Genomic DNA, 24402 nt, shown 5'->3' on the forward strand with positions numbered 1-24402 from the left:
ATTGAAATCTCGACCTTGTCCTCACTCAGTGTTGCTGTGACAAGAATGAAGGACGTGCCACCTTTTGGCCCAGCCATCCCAAGCAGCGTCACCTTCCGTGACCCGGATACTTTTCGAAACTTCCTGCTAGCCAAAATCATCAACGCGGAGAATGCGGCGCACAAGTCCGAGAAGTTCCACACCATGGCGACGCGGACGAGGCAGGAATACCTTCGCGACCTGGCCGAGAACTACATCAGCAGCACCCCTTTGGACTCCGCCGGCAAACTCAACAACCTCATCTCCCTGGCGTCCAAAAAACGCGAGCGCTCGAAAGCGCGGGACGCTGCCGAGCTGGGGGCCGCCGGGGCCGTCGCTTGGAGGGTCCTGGCGCAGGACTTTAGCGGCGGCGGTGCTGAGCTCCGCTGCGCTTTGGGCTTTTCCGCCGAATACATCGTTCTGGTGGACTGCTCCACCAAAGAAGTGGTGTTCAACTGCTTCTGCGCCGACGTGATCGGCTGGACGGCCGAGCGCTTGGCTTTGAAGATCTTCTACGGCAGAGGCGACCACATCGCCGTGCGGGTGCTCGAGGGATGCGCGCAGGACATTAGGGAAATGGTACAGAGGTTAAAGGTGAGGAATATTCCTGTAGTGGTTCTTCACTTTTGTCAGTCCCACCGAATTGATTATTAAAGCTAATAAGCCTTTGATCATATAAACCAGATTGAAGCTAGTAAGTTAATATCGAATAAATAATTTATTAACTCAAATCCAATAATGATATAAAAAGGTTGGATTTAATTACACTCAGTGTGATCGCGTCGCTCGGGACTCCGATGAGGAGTCCATTTCCATATTACGATAATCCCCTGTGACATTTGATGAATTAAATGGCCAGAAAAGAAGATTTCCTGGAGTTCTAATCCTACAGAGAAAGAACATGTTGAGGGGGAAAAATAAACAGAAGTTAATCTTTGCAGAATTAGCAAATGCGTGATGATGCTGCGGCTGATCAAGGTCACTGAGAGTCTCTTGACAAAAGCGGCAAAATATCAAGTAGGATTAAAACATCCGGCACTTAAATATCCTGTTTTGAAAACGTGCTCGCTTGCTATCTTGTTTTCAGTCACTGACTGTGGGATGCGAGACGGTGGACATGACGCTGAGGAGAAACGGACTAGGCCAACTGGGCTTCCACGTGCGCTTGGACGGCACCGTGGCCGAGGTACGGCGAGCGTTGTCCTGTCGAGAATCGGCACGTGCTTTTTGATCTAACCCCGAGGTGGCGGCGTGCCTCGTCGTGCAGGTGGAGGAGTACGGCTTTGCCTGGCAGGCGGGCCTGAGGCAGGGCAGCCGCCTGGTGGAGATCTGCAAAGTCGCGGCGGTGACGCTGACTCACGAGCAGATGATCGACCTGCTCAGGACGTCGGTCACGGTCAAAGTGGTTATCATCCCCCCGTACGAAGAAGGCGGCCCGCGGAGGTGCGTAAAGTGCAACACTGGCGTTTTCTTCCTCAGTAGTTGAACGAGCGATGGATGCCAAAGCCCATCTTGACACAAAAGCGCGGCTGAAATGGTGGGCAGGATTTTGTGTGGGAGGGTGCGAAAAGAACTAACGGCTTGTGCGAGCATGTCCGGGTTTGCCGAACACGCTTGGATTTCAGTCATTGCGGTTGCATCGTTTTAATTACACCATCTTTCAACTCTTTAACACGCACACGCACATATTTTGTGGCAACGGTACAGCTAGTAATTAAGAGTCTTGTATTTCCTCTCTCTCTCTCTCTCTCTCTCTCCCCACTCGCTTTGACGCTTTGTGCTAGCCAAGCCGATTGCGTGAGATTAAGGACTCCAATCCACAGGAGGGAGGGGTAAAAAGGCGAGTAAAAATAAATAATGAAAGCGAGTGGAAGCGATTAATTAAAATGCTTTGCGGGGGGAAAAAAGAGGGAGGGATTGAGGGAGGCGGCGCCGGCGAGAGGAGCACAACGTGTCGCAACAGCGCCGAGCGAGCGAGCGAGGGTGAAAGGGAGTGGGCGGAATGGAGACAGGGAGAAGAGCGAGAGTTGCCTCCGCTCGGCTTCGGAGAGCGGCGGATACGGCAGAGGAGAAGGTGTGATAGATGGCGATAGCGCTTTTAACCCTGCGCCGCGCACGTCGGGGGAGCGCCAGCCGTGTGGGAAGAGAACGTCCGCGCGCGCATGTGTAGGCGCTTCGGGTACGTGCCACTCGGACAAAGCAGCATCGGGGAAATACCACAATGTCGCTAGCTTGATGTTTTTTCTTTTTATATTATATGATGAGTAGCGTTTTTGTTGTATTTCATTTGCAGGATTTATATTAGAAGGCTTGATTGAACCCAGCACTTGGTTTAAGATGAAAGCACAACTGATATGAATCACTTGTTGTGTTAAATGGAATTTAAATGTGTGGTTTTTAGAACTATTTGGATCATCTCTGCGGAGACTAAATGGAGTGTGCGGTCAGGACAGAACAAAGATGCTGAAAAGCTTGTTTGTCAGATTGACAGTCCATTTATTCTCAACATTCCCTCGGATAAATAAGAATTGAATCATTTGCACCCCGCTCGCTTTATGGCATGAATTAATTTGGAGGTCGCTCAACTTTGCATGGCTAAGGCAATGTTCTTTTGAATGCAAACTAGTTCAAACTGAATCAACAGCACCTCTGCTGTTTCAAATGGGTATTGCACTCCTTTTTTGTTTTTTTTTAATGCGGTGGTTAGCTTTAGAGCTTTTCAGCTTTTTCACAGTCGAGAAGTTTGGCCTTCAAATGTCAGCTCAGCATTTCATGCGAAGAGTTTACGTTCTGGCTGTGCTAGCTTGGCTTTTCTTCAGGGAGCCCTTCCACTTTTCAAAAACAATCTCCTGCTCAGCATATAGACCAAGGCCAAGTGTGAAGAGCTCTTTGATTTGATTGGACGGCATTTTGCACACACATAGTACTCGACCTCTGTCCCTCAGTAGGCGAGATGGAGTCCTGTTGTGCCAATAATCAGTTTGCTCTCCTCTCATTCTACTCCAGTCCGTGTCAGGGGAGCTCATTAGTATCCGCCGTTATCAGTTGTGAGTTTTCCTCTGCAGTGCGGGTCTTTCAAGAAAAGGATTTGAGCGGAATGCTTATGAACCACTCGCTTTGTTTGTGACTCTTTCAGAGGCTGCACGGAGGAATATGAGATGAAGACAATGGACCAGAAGCCCGAAGCTGAGCCTTTGGCGGCGGGCTACCGAGCCTCCCCTCGCTCGGGTTGGCGCTGGGACAGCCCGCCTGTCCCTCAGGGACTACACGGCACCCCCAACCCGCAACGATGGGCCCCTATGGGTCCCCCACTAGCGCCTCTGCCATTGCGTTCCTCCCATAAGGCTTTGATGCCCGTTCCCTACAGGGAACCTCAGCACTTCAACTCCAAGAGGTGAGAGACAAGTCATCAACCAACCCCCTAAAGATGAATATTTTATTTTTATGATTTATTTTTATTTTACCATTATTTTTATATATACATTTTATTTGATATTTTTTACAATCATATTTGTTTATTTTTTTTGTCTGCTCAGACCGGTCAGCTACCCAGAGAACCACTACAGCATCTCATCACCTGCAGGAGGTGATCGATTATTCCCATACAGAAACCCCTCAGCCAGCTTCTCGTCGCCCTCCTCAGGCCTGGGTCTGGTGGGCCTCCCCACCATGGGGCCACCTGGAATCTCACCGGGGCCCTTTGTGCGCTACAAACCTTCACCGGATAGGTGAGTGGGTGTCGTCTCTTCGAGATGATGTCATAAGTCAGTCAAAGCAACTGGTGTGCATGGATGAAAATATGTATGGTACAGCTTTTATGCAACTGAGATGTAAAAAAGGAGGCAAATATCTATCGGTCCAAGTTGAAATCATTTCTGAAATGCATTGGCAATGTTTGTGCAGATATGGAACAGGACAGCGTGCCCTGCTGCCCTTCGAGCCCCACTTTGGCATGGACATCATGTCCAGCGGAGACTCGTCGTCCGGCTTCACCAGTCAGGAGAGCACCATGGAGCGCTGCAAAACCGGTACGTTGTTCCCCAGAGTGTAGCCGGCCTCCATTTTGAACAAATTGTTTACATTCTGCATCAACGGTCCAGTTTTACAGTGGATCAATATAGTCAAAGAAGAACCGAGCTACTCGTTTTGATCTGGTGGCTTCAACAGCCCGAATTGTTTTTGTATTTTATTTCTTTATTTAAATTGTGGTGTTTCTCACTTTTGCATGTAGAACCCATCTGGCATGTTCCAGTGGTAGCGTCCAGGGTGCAGGCTGGTGCTGGTGGTGGAGGAGGGGGCCAGAGGAGACTCAGACCGGACGTCCAAGGGAAAGACTCCCCAAACAGACACTCAAAGGTTTGAGTCACTGTTAGAAACTGTCACCGTGTCACCCTCCGTCCTTAACTCCCTGTTTGCTTGCCTTGCACAGGGTGAGACCCAGTACTCCAGCCCCTCTAGCAGCAACACGCTGTCCAGTAACGCCTCCAGCAGCCACAGCGACGAGCGCTGGTTCGACGGAGGAGCGGCGGGCGACAAAGGAAACGGGGTTTTCCCGAGCGACCCCGCCGAGCCCGATCCGGACCACCTTAACAAGGGCGGATCCAACGACAGCGGCATCGACGCGCCGGCCTACTATAACAATCACAACAGTCGCCAGGTTTCGGGCGGTCAATCCAAAAAGCCTTCGCACGGGTCCAGCCCGTACAACCAGGAGCTGTCCACGAGAAGGAGTGGCGGCGGGGAGGACGCTAAGAAACGGGAATCGTCAACTGACATTTCAGCCACTGCCCGTCAGAACAAAGGGTATCGCACCCGGACGTTCCCCCCTAAATCGAGTGCTGAAAAAATGGACACTTTCAAACCAAGGTAATAAAACATGTCACTGCGAACGATCGTGAACAAATTGTCCAATAAAACGAATTGTTGCGTTCCAGAGCCTACACACCTCAGGGTTACACGACTCCCTCGGCGGACAAAGCACGGCCCGTCCGCGCCTCGACCACCACACCCATGTCGGCGCACCTGAGCTCCACTCCTCTCTCTAGCTCCGCCCCCAAAGCATTTTACGGAAAGAGCAGACAGAGCACCTTGCAGCCCGAAGACGGCGGATCGTCACCTTCTAACGCAAACACCTCGTCCGGCTCTGACAGCGGCAACAGCAAGATGTACGTTTGTTATCCTCTTACATTACTTTTATATTTTCTGTTGTGTCAAATAAAGTAAGTCACTCTTTTGTATTCCAAGTCAAGCAAAAAAAATGGCAAATTAACGGCCATGTCAGGTATAACAATGTCGTTGTGGCGCCATCTTGTGGCATCTTTAGGCAGTGCATGTCAATTACAGTCTCCATACGGGTTTTGATGTCTTTTAGTCAGGTGGACGTGAACTCGAAGAATGTGTTTGGACAACCGCGACTGCGAGCGTCTCTGAGAGACTTGCGCTCTCCGCGACGGACGTACAAGAGCACCATCGAGGACGACCTGAAGAAACTGATCATCATGGACAACCCGGGAGAGTCTCCTCAGCGGGATCCGGTAAGGACCATGCAAAGAAAAAACAGCCTTTATTATTATTATTCCATGGAAAGAATGGAGGAAATTGTTCCTATTAAGATTGATTTTCACTTGTCACGATTGTGACGTTGTTCTCTGCCGCAGTCTCCCAGGCGCACGCTGCAGCGCACTTTTTCCGACGAGTCTTTGTGCAGCGGTCGCAGGGACGCCAGCTTTGCCAACTCGGAAAACCAGTCGGCCCCCGTGGACATGCTCTTCACGTGCACGCTGCCCGTACGCAAGCACTCTGCTTCCTCCGATCACACGCAGAACAAGAAGGGTGAGTTGTACTGGTTTATGACTGACATGCCCGTTTTTTTTTTTTTTTGCACTCATAAGCGTTTCCCCGCAGTGCCATTGTCTGCGTCGGAATTGTCCCTTACTGAGGTGAAAGACAAAGTCCCCCCGCTGAGGAGGCTGGATCCCGGTCTCATGCCGCTGCCTGACACGGCCTGCGGACTAGAGTGGTCCAGCCTGGTCAATGCTGCCAAAGTCTATGAAGGTGAACACTTCACCGAACGTCTTACCACTCGTGGACAACTGCCAACTTTTCGTCCAATCAGGTTTTCTACTTCCAGCACAAAGAGCCGTGTCGCTCTTCTCGCTGACGGAGACACGCGGAGAAGGCGTGGACATGAGACCTGCCAGCAGTCCCGTGCAGTTTCCCACTCCCCAGACGCCACGGACCACGCCCACCTTAAGCAGGTACAGGACAACACACACATTCATCGCACACACTTCTCTTGTTGAGCGTTAAAGTGCACTTCGACCCCTACAGTGACGAGGCGCCCAACGATTTGTCAGGGCGTCTGTACCATCTGGAGGTGATGTTGAAACAGCTCAACAATGACCTGGAAAAAGTGAGTGAATTACACTTTCGATTTCAATTTTTTGGGAGTATTTGTTTATTTCCTTGTTGCTTTGAGGGTTGTCGACGCGCCAAAGCACTTTAAATCCGTCACGCCCGCCAGTATAATAATTCTACCCGTGTGTTATCTCAGGAAAAGCACGACAAGGTTGCGCTCATGGCCGAGATGGCCAACCTGCGCGAGAACAACATGCGGCTGCAGGAGGAGAGCGTAACAGCAAGCGAGCAACTGCGCAAATTCAACCGACTCTTTGGCCACCAGGGCGAGCGCGACGCGCACCCCGCCGTGCACCAGGTGCCGCCCAAGAGGGAGTGAACGCAACCGGAGTGAACTGCCTTAAAACTGGAAACGTACCTTCCCTAATCCTCCCTCTGAGCCGCTTATTTTTTCTATGTTCAATGAAACGGTTTGAATCACCCGGAGAGGCCTAAATACTGTTCCTGCAAGCCAATCAGGCAAAAACACAGTGATAGACTACATCTCCCACAATGCACTTGAAGTCCCGGAATCTCGACACATTCTTAAGTACTGTACATACGACGCCTGTGAGGTACATGCTTACCTGTTTATATATAATCTGTATTGTACTGATATCGTTGGAATACAATGTGTGAATGGTGTGAGCGTGTTTATACGACGACAACTGGGTGATGAACAAACTCATTGACGGAAAACTCGTGGCCCCTCATCGTTTACACTGAGGACCTTTAGTACTCGAGATATTTGTAACGCGTACAGTTCTCGGAGGCGGAGGAAGTTTCAAAGGAAACACTTAGCTGCACCTCCAACATTCACCAAATCTTTTTGCGCTCATTTAATTGTGTTTTCTATAGCTTTTAGCACTAATGATCTCTTTTAAGCAGTGAGCTAACATAGCCACAAAGCTAATTGGGCGGCTTTTGAGTATTTTTCATGGCTTGCACGTGAATTAGCTAGCTGGCTAATTAGCATATTTCACTAATGTCTTAACATTCTTTTATCGCTGAGCTAAGTCATGTTTTCTGCGGCTTTTCCGGCTAACTAACTAGCTAATTGATATTTCTTGCTAATGTCATAATTCATTTCATCATTAAGCTTACACATCACAAGCCACACTTGGGGAATTACAGCGTTTTCAATAGCTTTTAGCGTAAATGAGCATTTCCCACCAATGTTGATCAGTGTATAAGTGGGTGACTGTTAGCATTTGCGATGGCTTTGCGCACTAATTAGCTTGCTAATTAGCATTTCCTACGCATGCTCTAAATGCAATCATTTTAATCATTGCGGCAAGCATAACTATAACATTAACAACACCACAAGCCATATGGGTGACAGTCCCCCCCCCCCCCCCCCATCAACCCCTCTTAACAATAAGCTAAACTAAGCTAGGCTAATGTCACTTCCTACTAAAAATGTGTTCTTTCTCCTACTCTATCCCAAAAAGTACATATATATTTTCTTTCCAGAATTTCAAGCTATTTCTATACTCGTCTTTGTAAAAACAAAAATCGCAAATTGTGCTTCTATTATCATTTACTGTACACTTGGGAGACAAAATGCCCCCGTTCCCGTCTGTGAAAACTCCTATTTATATACTGTTGATCTATTTTTCATACAGAAAGACAGTTTTGTGCTTTTCGGCTGCCGGTACTTTTTGATAACTCCGATAACACTGTTTGCGATGACTGGAACTGTTTGAAAACTTGGCTCAGGTTCCTTATGATACTGGACCTAAAGGCTACACCAACACAGGTACTGTTTGAGGAAAAAAAAAATTAAATAGCATCTAGCTCTTTGCCATTGTGGCTTTCCCTTTAAGGTTTCTTTCTTCTGGTAGGAAATGAGTGAAGTTGAATATGACGTTTGTGGAATGGTGGCTGAGGACAGGCACATGTAAATGGAACATATCAAGGGCGGGCAACCTAATCCAAACTGCCATGCAATTTTAAAAAAAAGCTCTGAAAAACCCAACTCCATTTAAACCATACGCTCTCCGTGAACAAATCTGGATTTCCCCAACCCTGCAGATCACAATATTATTTTCTTCCGAGGTGTCTACATCTTGTTTTTCTCATGTAAAAAAAGGGTTTTTCTAAATATAATTGCTTCTTTTTTTTTTTTTTCATGTATGATGAAGCTATTTATAGCCTACGGTGATCCATGTTGAACAAATCAGTAATGGTAATGTACAATTTCCCTTTCTATATATGTTTTGATAATTTATTTTTTGGTTGTAATGCATACAACAGTGAGGACGTGAGGAGCAGGTACTGTTATTATTGTCTTTCCTCTTCTGTTTGCTCTGGGTTGTAACAAGTGTACATTTAAAATGTAAATTATGTCTTCATTTTATAAAAAAAATTAAATTCTCAAGTTTTTGTACGCTTTTACCTTGTTCTGTAATACATGTCAGGTAATTCTCCAGATCGCAGAACTACGACTGTTGCAGTCAAGTAGCACGGTAACCACTTATTGTTAATGATAATGTTAAAGATTTTATTTCATTAGTATTAACACACAATTGCTGGTATTGAACAGGACAGTGTGAGTAAAATGCAAGTGGAATGGTGGAAGCCTTCAAGAGCCGCACATGAGGCACTCGTCTCTGTTCTCCAGAGAGCACACCATGGCGGCCGTGTTACGCTCCTTGAGGTCTTCCTCGGGAATTTTCTCTTTGGTGCCGTTGGTCAGGGCGGGAGTCTCCTTCAGCTTCTGCTTGTCCAGCGTGAACTGGATGGGGTTGGCGGCAGGCTTGGTGCGCAGGTAGTACATGCCTGTCTTCAGTCCCTGGGAGCAGATGGATGATAAGTGGCCAATTTAAAGTACACCTTAAGAAGTGTAAATTCTCCCTGGACACGTACCTGCTTCCAACCGTAGAAGTGCATGCTGGTCAGCTTGCCGTAATTGGGCTCTGCGATGTGGATGTTGAGCGATTGGCTCTGGTCGATGTAAGCCCCTCGGTCGGCGGCCATCTTGAGCACCGTCTTCTGGGAGATCTCCCACACGGTTTTGTATAGCTGCTTCAGGTCATCGGGGATCTCGGCGATTTCCTGGAGAGAAGGAAAAACCAGACTAGGATTAGATTTTTCTGTTCTGAAGATATTTACAGTAGCCCACTTACTCTTATACCTGTATGGAGCCGTTGTTAGCAATCAGCTGGTTCTTCATGTCCTCACCCCACAAACCCCTCTCAGTGAGATCCTTGAGCAGGTGTGGGTTGACACACTGGAACTCGCCGGAGAGCACCCTACGTGTGTAGATATTGCTGGTGTACGCCTCGATGGACTCGTTGTTACCGAGGATCTGCGCGGTGGAGGCGGTGGGCATGGGTGCCAGGAGCAGGCTGTTCCTCACCCCGTGCTTAGCGATCTTCTCCTTGAGCAGCGCCCAGTCCCACAGTGTCGTGGGTGTCCGCTCCCACATGTCATACTGGAGGATCCCCTTGCTGACGGGCGAGCCGGGGTACGTCTCGTAGGGGCCGTGCTCGGCCGCCAGCTCGCAGCTGGCCTCCAGCGCTGCGTAGTAAAGTGTCTCGAAGATCTGGATGTTGAGCATCTGCGCCTCGGGGCTCTCGAAGGGATGTCGCATGAGGATGAAGGCGTCGGCCAGCCCTTGGACGCCGATACCGATGGGCCGGTGACGCATGTTGGACCGTTCCGCCTCAGGCACCGGGTAATAGTTGATATCGATGATTCTGTTGAGATTCTTGACGATGACTTTGGTGACGGCCGCCAGCTTCTTGAAGTCGTACGTGCGCTCGGGCGTGACGTACATGTTGAGCGCCACGGAGGCCAGGTTGCACACGGCCACCTCATCGTGGCTGGTGTACTCCACGATCTCTGTGCACAGGTTGCTGCACTTGATGGTGCCCAGGTTCTGCTGGTTGCTCTTGCGGTTGCACGAATCCTTGTAGAGCATGTAGGGCGTGCCGGTCTCCGTCTGCGACTCGATGATGGCGTACCACACCTGCTGGGCCTTCACCAGCCGCTTGACCCGGCCCTCCTTCTCGTAGCGCGTGTAAAGCTCCTCGAACTCTTCTCCCCAGCACTCATCCAGGCCGGGGCACTCATTGGGGCACATGAGCGACCAGTCCTGGTTGCTCTCCACCCTCTTCATGAAAAGATCGGGAATCCACAGGGCGTAGAATAGGTCTCGGGCGCGGCGTTCCTCCTTGCCGGTGTTCTTCTTCAGCTCCAGGAAGTCGAAGACGTCAAAATGCCACGGCTCCAGGTACATGGCAAAAGCACCGGGCCGCTTGTTGCCGCCCTGGTCCACGTACCGCGCCGTGTTGTTGTAGACGCGCAGCATGGGCACCAGGCCGTTGGAGTTGCCGTTGGTTCCGGCGATGTAGCTGCCGGTGGAGCGGATGCAGCTGACCGCCACGCCGATGCCGCCTGCCGACTTGGAGATGAGGGCGCAATGCTTGAGTGTGTCGTAGATGCCCTCGATGCTGTCGTCTTTCATGGCCAGCAAGAAACAGCTGGACAACTGCGGCCTGTTGGTGCCGGCGTTGAAGAGCGTGGGCGAGGCGTGAGTGAACCACCTTTCCGACAGCAGGTTGTACGTCTCGATGGCTGCGTCCACGCGCTCGCCGTGAATGCCCACCGCTACCCGCATCAACATGTGCTGCGGGCGCTCCGCCACCTTGCCGTTGATCTTGAGCAGGTACGAGCGCTCCAGGGTCTTGAAGCCGAAGAAGTTATAAGAGAAGTCGCGGTCGTAGATGATTGCAGAGTTGAGGCGATCTTTGTGCTCCATAACCACATCCAACGTCTCCTTGGAGATCATGGGTGAGTGGCGGCGGTTGAGCGGGTTGACATAGTTGAAAAGGTCCTCCATGACCTCGCTGAACACCTTTTTTGTCTCCTTGTGCAGGTTGGAGACGGCGATGCGCGCCGCCAGGATGGCGTAGTCGGGGTGCTTGGTGGTAAGCGTGGCGGTGATCTCGGCCGCAAGCGTGTCCAACTCCACCGTGGTCACGCCGCTGTACAGGCCCTGGATCACTTTCATGGTGATCTGAGCCGGGTCCACAAAGTCCGAGTTGAGGCCGTAGCAAAGCTTCTGGATGCGTGAGGTGATTTTGTCAAACATGACACGCTCTTGGCGGCCATCTGGAATACAACAACACCCATGCCATTACATAACCATCTTTGTAATGGCAGCTTTTTGTAAATATTGTACTTCTGTCCACTTTATTTCTACCTTACCCTCTCTCAGGGGACACAAAGTTTGTAGTCGAAATGTTGGAAGTTAAAGAATGACATTTAAAGTAGGCATAAAAAGTTTTAAGATGATCAAGTACTACTAGCCCGTGTGCGCTTGCGCGTTCGTACGTTAACAGTTTGGCGCCAACTATGACAAAGGACTCTCGAGAAAATCAGCCAACAAAGGGGGAAAGACACAATGTATCCACTCCTGAGCGGTAGTGTTGTTAAAAAGTTATTTCTACATGTTTGCTTTGCTTCAATTAATCCACCTAGAAAGTCCAAGTTAGCTGTTGTGTGCTGCTAACTCACGGTGTATCGTACAGGCTCGACTTGGCCCGTGTGAGACAAATCAGCTCGCTTGCAAAGGTAGGACATAAAATGTTTGACTTTTGTCTCGCAACTGCGACCATAAACGGAAAGCAATCTGGAATCTGACGTTTGCCACTCACCTCTCTTAATCACATGCATCTTGGCAACGTATGGTGTTCTCCCACAGAACGGCTAAGGAGTTGTCCTGTCTACACCGCCAAAATGTTCTTTCGCCCGCCGAATATTGTTCTTTCCGCAAACAGCGTAGGAGGAAATGTACGGAAGCGGATTAGGGCCAGTGAAGAAGAAAAAACGAGGGGTGGCAGGAAAGTCAGAATTCTGACTTTATTCTCAGAATTCTGACTTTAAAGTCAGAATTCTGACTTTATTCTCAGAATTCTGACTTTAAAGTCGGAATTCTGACTTTATTCTCAAAATTCTGACTTTATTCTCAGAATTCTGACTTTAAAGTCAGAATTCCCCATTTCTTTTTGAATGAAATGTTTTGTCAGTGAGGTCGTAAATGGTCTTCAAATTTAAGTTTTCAGCTGATGAACAATTGTTGTTAAGGACAAGTGATGCTCTGCTTTTTTACTCTAAGGACAATCTCAAAAATGTTTAGCTCTCCCGTGGAGAGCGACAAAGTACACCATGCTGTTCAAAAACAGAACAGCGATACAACACGTAAACCAATGCTTTAAGATATGAAACTGATATTAGTCCAAATGAAACTGAAACTGAAAGGAAAGAAATAGGCTCATTAGTATTTCCTCGTGTCATTGAATCAAATGGGTGCTTTGCACTCATTTGCCAGATGGTAGCGGTAAAGATCCCAAAACGTTGTTTGCTAACTGCTATTAAACAGAAGAACGTCACAAAGCGAACAAAAACCCGGAAGTGAAATTACTTACAAAATCTGCGCTAGCCACGAAATATGTAGTATGTTATCAATTGGTTGTGGATTATTTGGTAAGCGTTAATGATGTTGTGCGACGATAACGTAGTTTCCTTAAAAAAAAACATGTTAGAACAAGTTACGTGTACGTAAACTTCAGCGCTTCGAAGATGTAAAGCTTGTTTCGACGACTTGTCATCAAGTCCCGCCTCTTGTGTTACTTGCCCCCCTCTCACGTGCTCCATGTACGGACACGTCGTGGTTTGACTTGGGACCCGCTGAAGAGATCTCTCTGCAGCCGCTCTCATGTCCAAGTCCTCCAGGCGGCACATGCCCAGCCCACGGCAGGGCACCGACCGTGACCGGCTGACAAGGCTGCTCTTCCTCGGTTTGTTTGTGATCGCGCTGGTTTTCCTGTTTTACCTGACCAACGTCTCCTTTGTGGACCGCGGGCGGGTTGCAGATTTGTACAAAGATAAGGTAAAAGAAATGACATCGTGGTACACATTTAGAAAAACATTGGAATTGTCTCAAGTCATTCCCAAAATGTGTGTTTAAAAAAAAAAAAAAAAACTTGAGTTCTGACTGAAGTTATTCCAACTATTCAACAGTATTTGTCTTTAATCTATTTACATTGTACGCTCATAAAGAGACCAAGACGATATATTAGAAACTAAGTTCCATAGGAAAAAAAGCAAATTATCAAAATGTTATAAAGAGACTTTTAAGTCATGGAAATGAACATTCCTGGATTTGATGTATCAAAAAGCCTGTTGAACAGGTTAAGAACTTTCTGTGCACATGTATTGAAACATTAAATAATTGGACAGACAGTTGGTGTATTCAAAAGTTTAGAAAATATCAAATTAATTTCACATTTAGAAGTTACAGTAAATTGTCACAGTAGCAATATATACCTCACATTAGAGAGTTACATGCAGAAATGAAACAGTTTAATTTTCAAAAGTTAACTCCTATTTTGTTGCCTTTTCAGTGGTACCACAAACACACCCAGTACAATGCAGCACAAATTCAGCAACTGGTATCTCAAATCCAACTAAATCGCATATGGGAGAAACACCTGAGGCCTATCCTGATCGAAAGGCTACCCGGGACGCAAGGCAGCAGGATGGTGCAGCAGGTAAATCTCAGTGGATTTGGCTCATGGCTTTTTTTTTTTTGCAGCCTTTGACACCAACAGTATAGTGAAATTGATTCAAGCGCGATATAAAGTCATCAAATGCTCCTCCCACAGCACATCATATCCACGCTGTCCTCGCTATCTGCCGACTGGGACTTAGAATTGGATCGCTTTCTGGCTGTCACGCCAAAAGGACAGGTTACATTCGCAAACGTCATGGCCACTCTTGACCCTATGGCCCCTCGCAAGCTGTTGCTGGCGTGCCATTACGACTCCAAGGCACTGCCTCGGGACAGCCGCTTCCCACACAGGGTGTTCCTCGGGGCTAGTGACTCGGCCGTGCCCTGCGCTATGATCCTGGAGCTGGCCACCGCATTGGATAACAAGCTAAGGGCTTACAAAAGACAAGTGAGTAAGGCTCACATACGTGTGTAGTTCTTTTCCTTTTTTTTTTGTTTGTTTCAGCTGGCTTTGTTGTTTCTATCACACAAAGGTCTTTAAGATGGAGTAAAGCATAGATTTATTTACAGTACCTATAGCAGGGGAGGTCCAATTTATTGTCAAACCAAATTATTTTCGCTTCCCTTGAATACAGAGGAAAGTGAACCTACTTTTAAGAAGCTACCTTTATTTCAATATAACCCGTCTCACGCTCTTCTTTTGTTGTCTATTCACAGAGGCCTCAGGTCACTCTGCAGCTGGTCTTTTTTGATGGGGAAGAGTCGTTTGAGAAATGGACCACGACCGATTCGCTGTACGGCTCCCGTCACCTGGCTGAGCGCATGGCTTCCGTGCCATACCCTCCAGGCTCCATGCATACCACCCTGCTGAATACTGTGGTGAGGAATACAACATGCAGCGGCGCTAGATTGCAGTTATTCTTACTGCAGCTTTTAATGAGGAGCTGGGATCTTCTGTTTGGATTATACTGCCACCAGGTGGCCACGACAGGCACTTCAGAATTAGTAACACAAGTTTGTCCATTGAATTGAAGCAAAACAAAATGGGAAAAAACGTTATATATATTTTTTTTTAATTAATGTTGATAATGTGTGTGTGAGTGTGGTTTTTTTTTTTTTTAAGTAAAATAGAGTGCTTCATTCTTATTGGATTTTTTTTATGGGGCAACGCTAATTACAGGATTTAACAGAAAAAGAAATCCAGAAATGGATCATTTTTTGGAAAAAACTGTAAAATAACTTAACTGTACAAGGGAACAAAAGAGAAAAAAAAGCTATATTTTATACTAGTTTTCTTTGTTGTTGTCTTATGTACTAGCTACTGTATCAACCTTCAATTGACTTTCCAGGACCTCTTGCTGCTCCTCGACCTTCTGGGTGCTCCCAATCCAGTGATAGTGAACCACTTTGAAAACACGGCACGCTGGTTCGACCGCTTGATAGCCGCAGGTACATGCACCAAGGGGGTTCACAACAAATATAAACAAATCAAATGTATGCTAACCCCCTTCATCGGCCTCTCGTTGACAGAGAAGCGCCTCCACCGTCAAGGTTTGCTGGCGGCACACCCCAAGGAGCAAACCTACTTCAGGAAGGACGTGGCGTTTGGAAAAGTTGAGGACGATCATATTCCCTTCCTCCATCGAGGTGAATGATGCGCATGACTTTCCAAAACACAAACTTAAAATATTGCTAATCAAATGCTACACGCAGATTTGATCAGACGGCATAGAAGATACAATTTTGCCCACGGTCGTCAACATGAACCTTTGTGCCAGCCAGTCTTACTTTAGACTTGATCTTTCCCTGTCCGTCACCTCCAGGCGTGCCTGTCCTCCATTTCATCGCCACGCCTTTCCCGGACGTCTGGCACACAATGGATGACACCGAGGAGAACATCCATCGTCCCACCGTGGAGAATCTGACCAAAGTTATTGCTGTGTTCCTGGCTGAATATTTGGGTTTATGAAGGCCACTACTCATCATCTCTGAAGAAAATTGAAGTGTCTTAATGGAGCAACAACTGGAGTGAGAAAATGGTGCTGTCAAGTGGACACCAGCTGAAGATCTGTCACTGCTGTGTCCTAGGTCAAGTATTTTTTTCTACTGCATACATGTTAGCAGAGCTGAACAATTGTCAATTGCTTTTATTTCTCTGAACTCAGCATTTGTCTTAATCCCATAAATCTTCAATGCACTTTTTTGAGGTCAATGTCAAAACACTGATGGAGAAAAGATGTTTTACCCGCAAAGAATTGTGAACATTTTCCCATTTGTCATTTTTAATCTGTATCAAACCAGAATTTTCCCAGCAGGATTATAGCCACAGTTATTTATTGACCATAAAGCAGGCACACAATTTCTTGACTTGTCACATTGTTAATCTATAATTTCTTAACATATTCATTGATGGTGACTGCTATACATGATTAGGCATGGGCCAATTACTCGCCGGCTTGAAAGTCAAGGTTTCACTAACCCGATACTGGCTGTCACTGGTAATGAGCTCTCTTAGGATTTTTGCTGCTTGCAGAGTTGAGTAGTTAATTGCCGCCAATTCTTTTTTTTTTTCTCCTTCCGAGCAGTTACAGTTCAGCAGTTCTTTTTCGTAGAAGGACGGAGGTACGAAGCATTACAACGGTAAAAAAAAAAAAAATGTTTTTTACTCAAATATTTCTCCAAAAAGGTCATTTTAGACAAGTGATTTCTAATACCGTAATATTATTTTTGCTCATTGTCAAAACCTAATATTGGACCATACCTCAATGTGATGTATTTCAGTAAGCGGAGGAACCAAGTTTCTAATTTGGGTCATAGCTGAAAGAGTTTTGGGACCAAGGGCTCCTCAGGGTGACCCAAAACATGTTTCCGTTTTTTTGTTTCAGGTATCATTCAGATCACGAATGTGAGACCATCAGCATTTAAGAGCTCAAGCTTTGCACTTTTTGTAAGCACACCACCCTCGCCTCACATTGGAGCAGCGTTGCAAAATCACTTGACATTTTTCTGTGATCGACGGCAAAGGTATTCATTTTATTATTTTTTAAACAAGATCCACTACTACCGCTATTGCTGAAAACACCAAAGTTGAAAACACCCTGCCAGACACCAATACAGAATATGCAAAGCCTGAGCGGTCAAATGTTAATGGTAGGTGAAATGAAAGAGAAATGCAGAGTAACTTTTGGCTCATCTTGCACAACCTGCTTCACACAGTACAATATGTACTATGGATTTGAGCCTTCATAAGAGTATTGATGAAGTGATTATTTAGAAATAAACTTAATCTGTAAAGTAAATTCACTGGAGGTGTTTCATTATAAGCATCCAAACAAAAAAAAATTATCCCCGTTAAAACTAAATAAGACTTTGAATGGGGAAAATCAAGAGATTACACTAAGTCATATAAATGTACTTTATTACATCGGCGTGTAATATAAAAAATAGAATGCATTTAATACAAAAGAGGAGAAAACAAGACAAGTGATCCCTTTTCAAACACTATCAAATAGTCAATACATTATCTTTGGTGAATGCTGGAGTTCTTTGTGTGTGTGTCAGGTAAGAAAGCGAAAACTCCCAAACATACAATTGTGCATTTGCCCAAACAGGCTTGTTGTATTGATGTGATTTTGGTTAGAGATGGCTCATGCACTAGACAAGACATATTTGACATACAAATTCATATTTCCCTTTATCCCTTTGTTATTTAAATGCTTAATACAAATGATCTGTCCATCTGATGCAACCACTTAAAACGTTTATTTGAACAACTAATAAAAATGAATGTCATTTTCCTATTTTTTTTTTTCTTCAAATAAAACGCAAAACACTAATGGATAGATGAGTTTTGGTTTAAATGTACAAACAAAACAGTCTTGTATAGAAAGTCTACACACCCCTGATCAAATGCCAGTTTATCCATCATTAACACTATTAACGTGACCTGTTTTCGTCGACCTTAATAATAATCTGTGGGCGTTGGGGATATCATAGAACATCAGCAATTTGTGGTTAATCCTATTTAACAAGAATGTGAATGCAATTGGTTATTTCTAAATACATTCCTGTTAATAGGGTGTGCACACTTTTGCAACCACATTTTTAAAAATGGTTCAGTTGAGTTGTGTAGGTCACATTAAATTTCAGAATGAATCACATAAAACACATTTAAACAGGGGTGTGTAGACTTTTTATGGCCATTGTATGTTACCACAAAAATGGCCATAACTGTAACAACAAAGACTGAAAAAAGTGTGTGTGTGTGTGTGTGTGTACCATTAATGGCCCAAAACGTTTCACCGCTGACAGTCGAAGGTCCACAAGACCGTTTCAGACTCAAATTCTGGAAGTTTTCCCACAATTATAAGGTCTTGTGTCCAAACACTGTTGTAGCAACGGCGTAAACATTGTCTGAATGCAATGTGCAAAATATACAAAAACATCAACCTATTTTTTTTTTTACCGGAAATGAAAACCCACACATGGACGACTATTCCAACGCGAGTCTCCCGTTCGGTTGCGGACATCGAAAAACATTTGATTCAAAACGTATAAGCTTTAATGTAAGGCACTTTTTGTTGTGTTTTAGTGTCACGCAGCATATGGATGTCAAGTTGAGACACGTAAAGCTTTCGTTGCGCTCCCAAGTTTTTACCAACTTGAGACACTTTAGAGTCCTAGAAGTATAAAAATTGCATAGTTGATGTTAAAAAAAAAAAAAAAAAAGGGCAGTCGTGTTATTCAAGTGGTAAATACAGCTCATAAAATACAACCGGATGTCCCTGGAAGCTTTACAAACATACATATTGTGTCACATAAAAATCTGGACTCCTTGGTAGTACATTATAAACTAAAAACAAACAAAATAAAATGCATTTTTTGGGATAAGTCAGCCAACACCCAACTATTTCAAGACCTGTGCCCTTCCCAGATGGTCTGCTGAATAGTTTACTGTGTTCCCTCCAAAACGATGACCGATGACTACGCTGCCAACAAAAAGCCACACACATCCACAGTGCAAGTGTAGCGAAACATTTGAACCAGCTGCAAGAACAAATGCGGTCGTACTCATTCCTTGCACAACGGCCATTAATTCAATCTGGATGCACTTTCTTTTTTTAACAGAGCTATTCAAAGTGTGAGATGCCAAAAAAAACTCTGTGGAAGGCGCAGCAGCTTGAGAAATCTAAAAAAAATATATATAAAGTATTTGGAAATCTCTTATTTGCTTTTTTTTTTTTTTGGCGTTCCAGAAAATTTGACCCAGAAAAGCTGCCTAACAAGGTTGAGACGGACGGTATTAACAAAAAGCAATCATTGAGGTATCAATATGCTAAATTTTCAAATGTCAGTTTAAGAAATGATTTTCCTTGAAAATATTTGATTTCTTAAAATGATACAGAAGTGAATGTGAACTAGAATCCCCGTGTTGCATTACGTACAAAAGATCCTGTCGGCTGTTTGTTTTGTGGCCTAACCTAGTGCCGGTTGACATAGTTGTATTGCATTAGCACTACCTCACACTTTGAAAAGCATCACTACTCTTGAAACTCGACAATTTTCTGTCAATAATAGGATGTCGATTTTGGTGTAGCTCGTGTTGGATTGGTTTCAAACTCACTCGCAGACTGTAAGCGCAAACAAGTGTGAATGATTGTCTTTAGGTGGCCAGTCAGTGATTGGTGGTCATTCCAGGGTGTCGTCTTTAGCTCAAAATCACCTGGGACACATTCCGACTTTCTAGAAACGGCTAAGCGGTAGATGGATGTCCCCATCCTGTCCATTAAAGCTGAGGTGCCAGCTGAGGCTGCGATGGTTGTACAAGAGTGAACATAAACTAACGAGGCACCATTTGATTGTTTTTTTTTTTCGCTGGTGTGATCGTTTTTTCAGACGTGGTAGGTAAACATGTCTACAAGCCCAGATCATCATCCACAGGGACCGACTGAAGCTGAGTCAGAATCTTGGTCTCCCCGTCGATCTCTTCGGTATGCCCTAGTGGGGAGCTGGTGTCCTGCTCCGGAGACGTGCTCCCCAAAAGTAACGCCTCACCGCCCGGTAGACCCAACAAAGCTGGATCAACAGGTAGGTCCCCCTTCCCTCGTCCATCAAAGAGAGTCAGACCGGCTGAGGCAGAAAGAGGTAGCGGGCTCCAGGCCGGCTGGGACAACTGCATGTTAGTCGTCACCCCCCCTCCGTACATAGGACTGAGGGTAAGCATGCTCTCCGGAGAGAGAGCATTTGGCGTGGTAGGGGCGACTGATGGGTCTAGCGTGGTTGAAGAGGAAACTGTGGATGTCTGGGTGGCTGCACTTCCAGTCTCTGTGGTATAGTACGGGGTGGGCGGATTGAGGAAGTTCAGAGGAGACGTTGCCAGGATGTTGGTGGGCTGATCTGGGGTGGTTGTAAGCTGGGACGTTACAGGGATGTTTGATGCCGTTAGACCAAGGTTCATACCATTGGCTGGAAGGGGGGAGGGGTCAGGAACTGGTTTCAAAGGCAAACTAGTAAGTTGAAAGCCAGCCGGAATGGTCAGAATCAGCTTCCCTTGCTGGACACTCAAGTAAGGGCTTCCACTCAGAAGAAGGTTACCTACCACAGAGGCACATAATAGAGGGTTAGCATTAGCATTATTATGGGCGGACATGGTATATACAGATAAAATTATATTGCCAGAGAACTAAGTGCATTTACAATTATGTACTGCAATAAATGAAGAATATGTTTTAAGCAGACAATTGACAAAGGTCACCTTGAGGTGCAGAAGGTAGCTGAATGATCCCAGAATTGAGCAGATGCATACCAGGATTCACATTGGTTGCCGGACCCACACTCTGAATCGGTCTCAGTTGGTTTAGCCTGAGAGGACTTTGATTGATTCCACCTGGCGTTGAAGCCAAGATCTGCATGGGCACTCCGGCGGCCGAGGGCATGGACAGAGAGGGACTGGCAGGAACCACCTGGGGGAACGAGATGGTGGAAGATGTCTGGATGGATGAAACCGGCACCAGTTGGGGGACGGATAGGGGGACTAACTTGGCTGGTGCGGTGGATTTTGCCTGCGGTACTGGAACCACTTGCGTTGGGGTGGAGATAGAAATGACCTGTGGCGTCTGGAGTTTCGTGGGGGAGTTGATGGTTTGAGCCCCCAGTTGCTGGGTCACTTGTGGGAGAGGAGTACTAGGTACCTGTGAGATTGACACGATGGTTGTGGAACCGTCAGCCAAGGGTGTAGAAGCATCCGGATGCCTGGTCATTGTGGGAAGGCCTTGGAAGTTGATAGCTGGTGATGTGAGAGAGGAAACTGGGACTAGCTGAGGACGTTGGGGCACCTGTGCTATGGAGGAGTGCTGAACAAACTGGGATACCGGTATACCCTGAATGGAAGGCACAACCTGGGGCAGAGAGAACACCTGAGGGGTTGAGTTACTGGAGTTGACCAGTGAGCTCGAAGGGTTTATCGGAGAGGCTGAACTGGCGAAGACGATATATTCCCCTTGCTGACTTGAGAGGGGCAAGGCGGAGCTAGAGATGGGCAAGGCCTCCTGGCACTGGGGGGTTTGCGCAAGAACCAGTGAAGGAAGGCTGGTCGGCGACAGAGTTGGCGGTGAAGGTGACGAAGAGGAGCAAGCTGGCTTATTAGTTTCTTGTTTTATCATGTCTTCTGGCACGGTGATAAAATCCATCACATTGCTACTTTGGCTCTTGGATTGCACGGGAAGAGTGATGACTGATGTTGGGTTGGAGATCGGTGAAGCGTTACTGTTAAGGACAACTGCTGAGAGACTGTTTGGTTTAGTGACCATGGGCAAAACCTGCTGATCTGCCAAGGACACCGCTTGCTGCGGACACTCTGGTTTAGCTAGAACGTGAGCCCCGTTTACTATCAAAGGGGAGCTGGCTACTTGACTCAGGGTGACTTTCTGACCATCTCCTAAACTCAGCCCGTTGATGATGACACCAGCGCCGGTACCGGAGATGAGGGAATTTCCATTGAACAGTATCGGTTGCGAAGCTGTGAGGAAGCCGCCAGAGCCGTTGACGATGAGCTGACCTGCCGAGGCGCAGTTGACCGCTGAGAGCGAGATGACTGAGGCCTTGGCGGCGGCGGGCTCCTCCGCTTTGTCCGGGGTTTCATCCATAGCGCTTGCCTCATCCTCACTGCTGTGGTTTCCATCAGACTCACTGAAACACAAAACGTACTTTTAGAGAGACAGAAATATGAAAAAAAAAGATCTATGCCAGTGCAAGTGCAGCAACATGACACATCACTAAGACTTCTTGGCTTTTGATTTTGGGAAAGTACGTATCTTCCAGGCCACCACAAAAACCTTCAATGATAAGATAAGGTCGGTCTTATCTGTTCCCTCTTTTACACGGTGTAATGCTTTGTGTTTTCTTCCAACAGCCCTCGGAATAATAATTGTAAACAGTCGGCGCTAGGGTGGTTCTGGATGGTGAAAATTGAATTACGCTGTAAAATTCACTTGGTTTGATCCATCTCAGGGGGCTGCCATTTTCCTTCCCTCCACTTACTGTCAAGTGAAAATAACATTGCAGTGCCTACGGTTTCTTCCTATTATTTTTTACTCAACTTTCCTTTTGAGAATTCTGTTTTTAAATAGTATTTAAATTAAAAAAAATATGTAGAAGTGATTTTTGCAGCACTGTATTGTATTTTCTTTGTTTTTAAATAGTAATGAAGTACAAAGAAATATATGGACATGATTTTTGCAGCACTGTATTGTAGTTTCTTTGTTTTTAAATCGTATTCAAGTATTAAAATTTTTGGGTTTTAAATAGTATTCATGCAAAAAAAATAATAATAATGTTGCTATTGCCATCTAATGTGTGTGCGCCAGTCAGGGCCGAATGTGTTGTTGTTTTTTTTCCAGGACGCTTGAGCCATGCATGACGCTTCTCACATTTCATAACAAAGCAACACGCTCTGCTGTCACCTCGAACGTGCGTGTATAGACAGAAGTCGGACAGACTTTGTTTACATACACAACCCAAACGGAGGTCAACACAAGGGACGTCGAACTCTTAACAATATGGATTCGTGGAAATGCGCGTTCTTGCCTTTTGCAATGCGTCCCAGGCGGGGTTCTGTCCCTCTGCCGCCGGTTCTTGAACCAGTTGCTGACCTGCGTCAGGGACAGCCCGGTGACTTTGGCCAAGTTCTTCTTCTCGTCCGGAGTGGGATACCTGTTGCTTTTGTAGCACTCCTTCAGGGCGTTGCGAGACTTCTCCTTGAAGCAGTAGACCGTCTCTTCGCCGTCCCAGATGGTCTTTGGCAGTGGAAACTTTTTCCTGAGTCGGTACTTGTCCACGGCCCCTAGGCTGCGGCCGCGGGACCTCTCTGCCTCCTTGTAGCGGGCTCTCAGGTAGAGGTCCTGCAGGAAGACGTGGTTGGACGGCTGGAAGTCGTGGCTCTCCAGTAAAGCGTATAGCTCCTTGAAGTGTTCCCTGTGGAACGCCACCAGAGCCTGGGCCTTGAGCAGGGTCTCGTTGCCACGTAGCAGCTCGGACGAGGGATGGATGGTAGAGAGGAATCTCCACAAGCGATCCACATTGCCCGCCTGCAGGAGGGCCTCGCACAGACACGAAACCTGCTCCGTGGAAAAACTCACCGCGGAGAGCTGGAAAGTTTGAAGCAGGCGTTCGGCAACTTGGTCCGCGTCTTTCTCGTCCTCCGCGGCGGTGGGCTCCTCTGCGCTATTGTCGGATTGTTCTGTGGACTCCAGAGACAAGGAAGCCATTTTTTACTTGAACTTTTTTTCCCTTCCTCCTCCTCCGCCTGCTCGCTCCTCTCTCCTGCACTAGTGGAGCCGAACGTGACAACCAGGCAAGGACGCGCCCCTTTTCGCCCCTCAGCGAGCACAACAAAAGTTAGTAAATAAAATTGTAAATCATTTAGCCAACCCCTGTTTTTTTTTTTTCGCACTAAAATCCCGTTTCGAAAATTGCGATCGCGTGTTCCTGTTTTGTGTGCGCGTGTGCTGTTTTTGCATAAAAACTTTGCATCCACTTCGCTTTTCATTTGGCCACTTTATTCAGCTTTTGTTTCCCCAGAGATTACTTTCGTATTAAGTCATGACTTTCAGTTTCTTTGAATTTTGTTTTACCCATGTTAAAAAAAATTGCCCCTTTATGTTATTTATTTAATGTGCTCGTAACTAATGTCCTGTGCATGTTGTCAATGTAGATGTATGTAATTGTAGAATTATTTAACTGGTGAGAAGTAAAGAACTATTTATACGGTGGGTTTGAGTTTAGTAGTACTAAACAATATTGTAGAGCGCCATCGTGTGACATTTGCAATAATTACATTTCCCTGATTGGTTATCAATATGTTAACCTGTTACCTTCCACTTCCGCCACACTTGAAACACAATTGGTTCAACTGTTCGTGCTCTGATGTGATTGGATGTCTGAATCTATAAGGGCGGGTACATAATGACGGA

The 24402-nt window shown here is 46.3% G+C and overlaps 4 protein-coding genes across 12 annotated transcripts in view; 2 read left to right on the forward strand and 2 right to left on the reverse strand.

The window, feature by feature from the left end:
• Positions 1-8799, forward strand: part of sipa1l3 (signal-induced proliferation-associated 1 like 3) — a 50159-nt gene extending 41360 nt beyond the window's left edge. For 3 of the 5 annotated variants that reach the window (XM_085916471.1, XM_085916470.1, XM_085916472.1), the window contains 14 exons: positions 30-612; positions 1106-1204; positions 1286-1461; positions 3155-3412; positions 3555-3746; positions 3922-4046; positions 4250-4374; positions 4448-4884; positions 4953-5183; positions 5390-5552; positions 5676-6072; positions 6149-6275; positions 6349-6430; positions 6572-8799. In XM_085916471.1, coding sequence (XP_085772597.1) covers positions 30-612; positions 1106-1204; positions 1286-1461; positions 3155-3412; positions 3555-3746; positions 3922-4046; positions 4250-4374; positions 4448-4884; positions 4953-5183; positions 5390-5552; positions 5676-6072; positions 6149-6275; positions 6349-6430; positions 6572-6754 — 3178 coding nt within the window. In that variant the 3' untranslated portion in view covers positions 6755-8799. Of the gene's footprint in view, positions 1-29; positions 613-1105; positions 1205-1285; positions 1462-3154; positions 3413-3554; positions 3747-3921; positions 4047-4249; positions 4375-4447; positions 4885-4952; positions 5184-5389; positions 5553-5675; positions 6073-6133; positions 6276-6348; positions 6431-6571 lie in introns of all 5 variants that reach the window. The other 2 variants (XM_085916473.1, XM_085916474.1) reach the window with 2 other exon arrangements.
• Positions 8656-13275, reverse strand: rrm1 (ribonucleotide reductase M1 polypeptide). The gene is made up of 4 exons (XM_085916478.1): positions 12078-13275; positions 9551-11532; positions 9283-9471; positions 8656-9208 (listed from the first exon to the last, which is right to left on the reverse strand). Exons 1-4 carry the CDS (start codon positions 12094-12096, stop codon positions 8999-9001), a joined length of 2400 nt encoding a protein of 799 aa, XP_085772604.1. The 5' UTR covers positions 12097-13275; the 3' UTR covers positions 8656-8998.
• On the forward strand, positions 11646-19244 carry qpctla (glutaminyl-peptide cyclotransferase-like a). Of its 5 annotated transcripts, none has more exons than XM_085916483.1 (8): positions 11646-11843; positions 11952-11994; positions 13827-13973; positions 14088-14381; positions 14651-14812; positions 15283-15382; positions 15464-15580; positions 15757-17730. In XM_085916483.1, the coding sequence occupies exons 1-8, from the start codon at positions 11776-11778 to the stop codon at positions 15900-15902; spliced, it is 1077 nt and encodes a 358-aa protein (XP_085772609.1). In that variant the 5' UTR covers positions 11646-11775; the 3' UTR covers positions 15903-17730. The 5 variants fall into 5 exon arrangements, 2 of the variants coding, with proteins under 2 accessions (XP_085772609.1, XP_085772608.1); XR_015066700.1 differs by lacking the exons at positions 11646-11843; positions 11952-11994 and adding exons at positions 12342-13312; positions 19189-19244 and having other exon boundaries at positions 15757-16021; XR_015066701.1 differs by lacking the exons at positions 11646-11843; positions 11952-11994 and adding an exon at positions 12342-13312 and having other exon boundaries at positions 15757-16021; positions 16819-17730.
• six5 (SIX homeobox 5) lies at positions 17335-23894 on the reverse strand. Its single transcript, XM_085916477.1, has 3 exons — positions 23018-23894; positions 20688-22120; positions 17335-20527 (listed from the first exon to the last, which is right to left on the reverse strand). Exons 1-3 carry the CDS (start codon positions 23695-23697, stop codon positions 19848-19850), a joined length of 2793 nt encoding a protein of 930 aa, XP_085772603.1. The 5' UTR covers positions 23698-23894; the 3' UTR covers positions 17335-19847.
• Between the last annotated feature and the right edge of the window lie 508 nt (positions 23895-24402).

This window comes from Syngnathus leptorhynchus, chromosome 7 (assembly GCF_054491065.1).
Source record: "Syngnathus leptorhynchus isolate UIUO chromosome 7, UIUO_Slep, whole genome shotgun sequence".
Classification (NCBI taxonomy): domain Eukaryota; kingdom Metazoa; phylum Chordata; class Actinopteri; order Syngnathiformes; family Syngnathidae; genus Syngnathus; species Syngnathus leptorhynchus.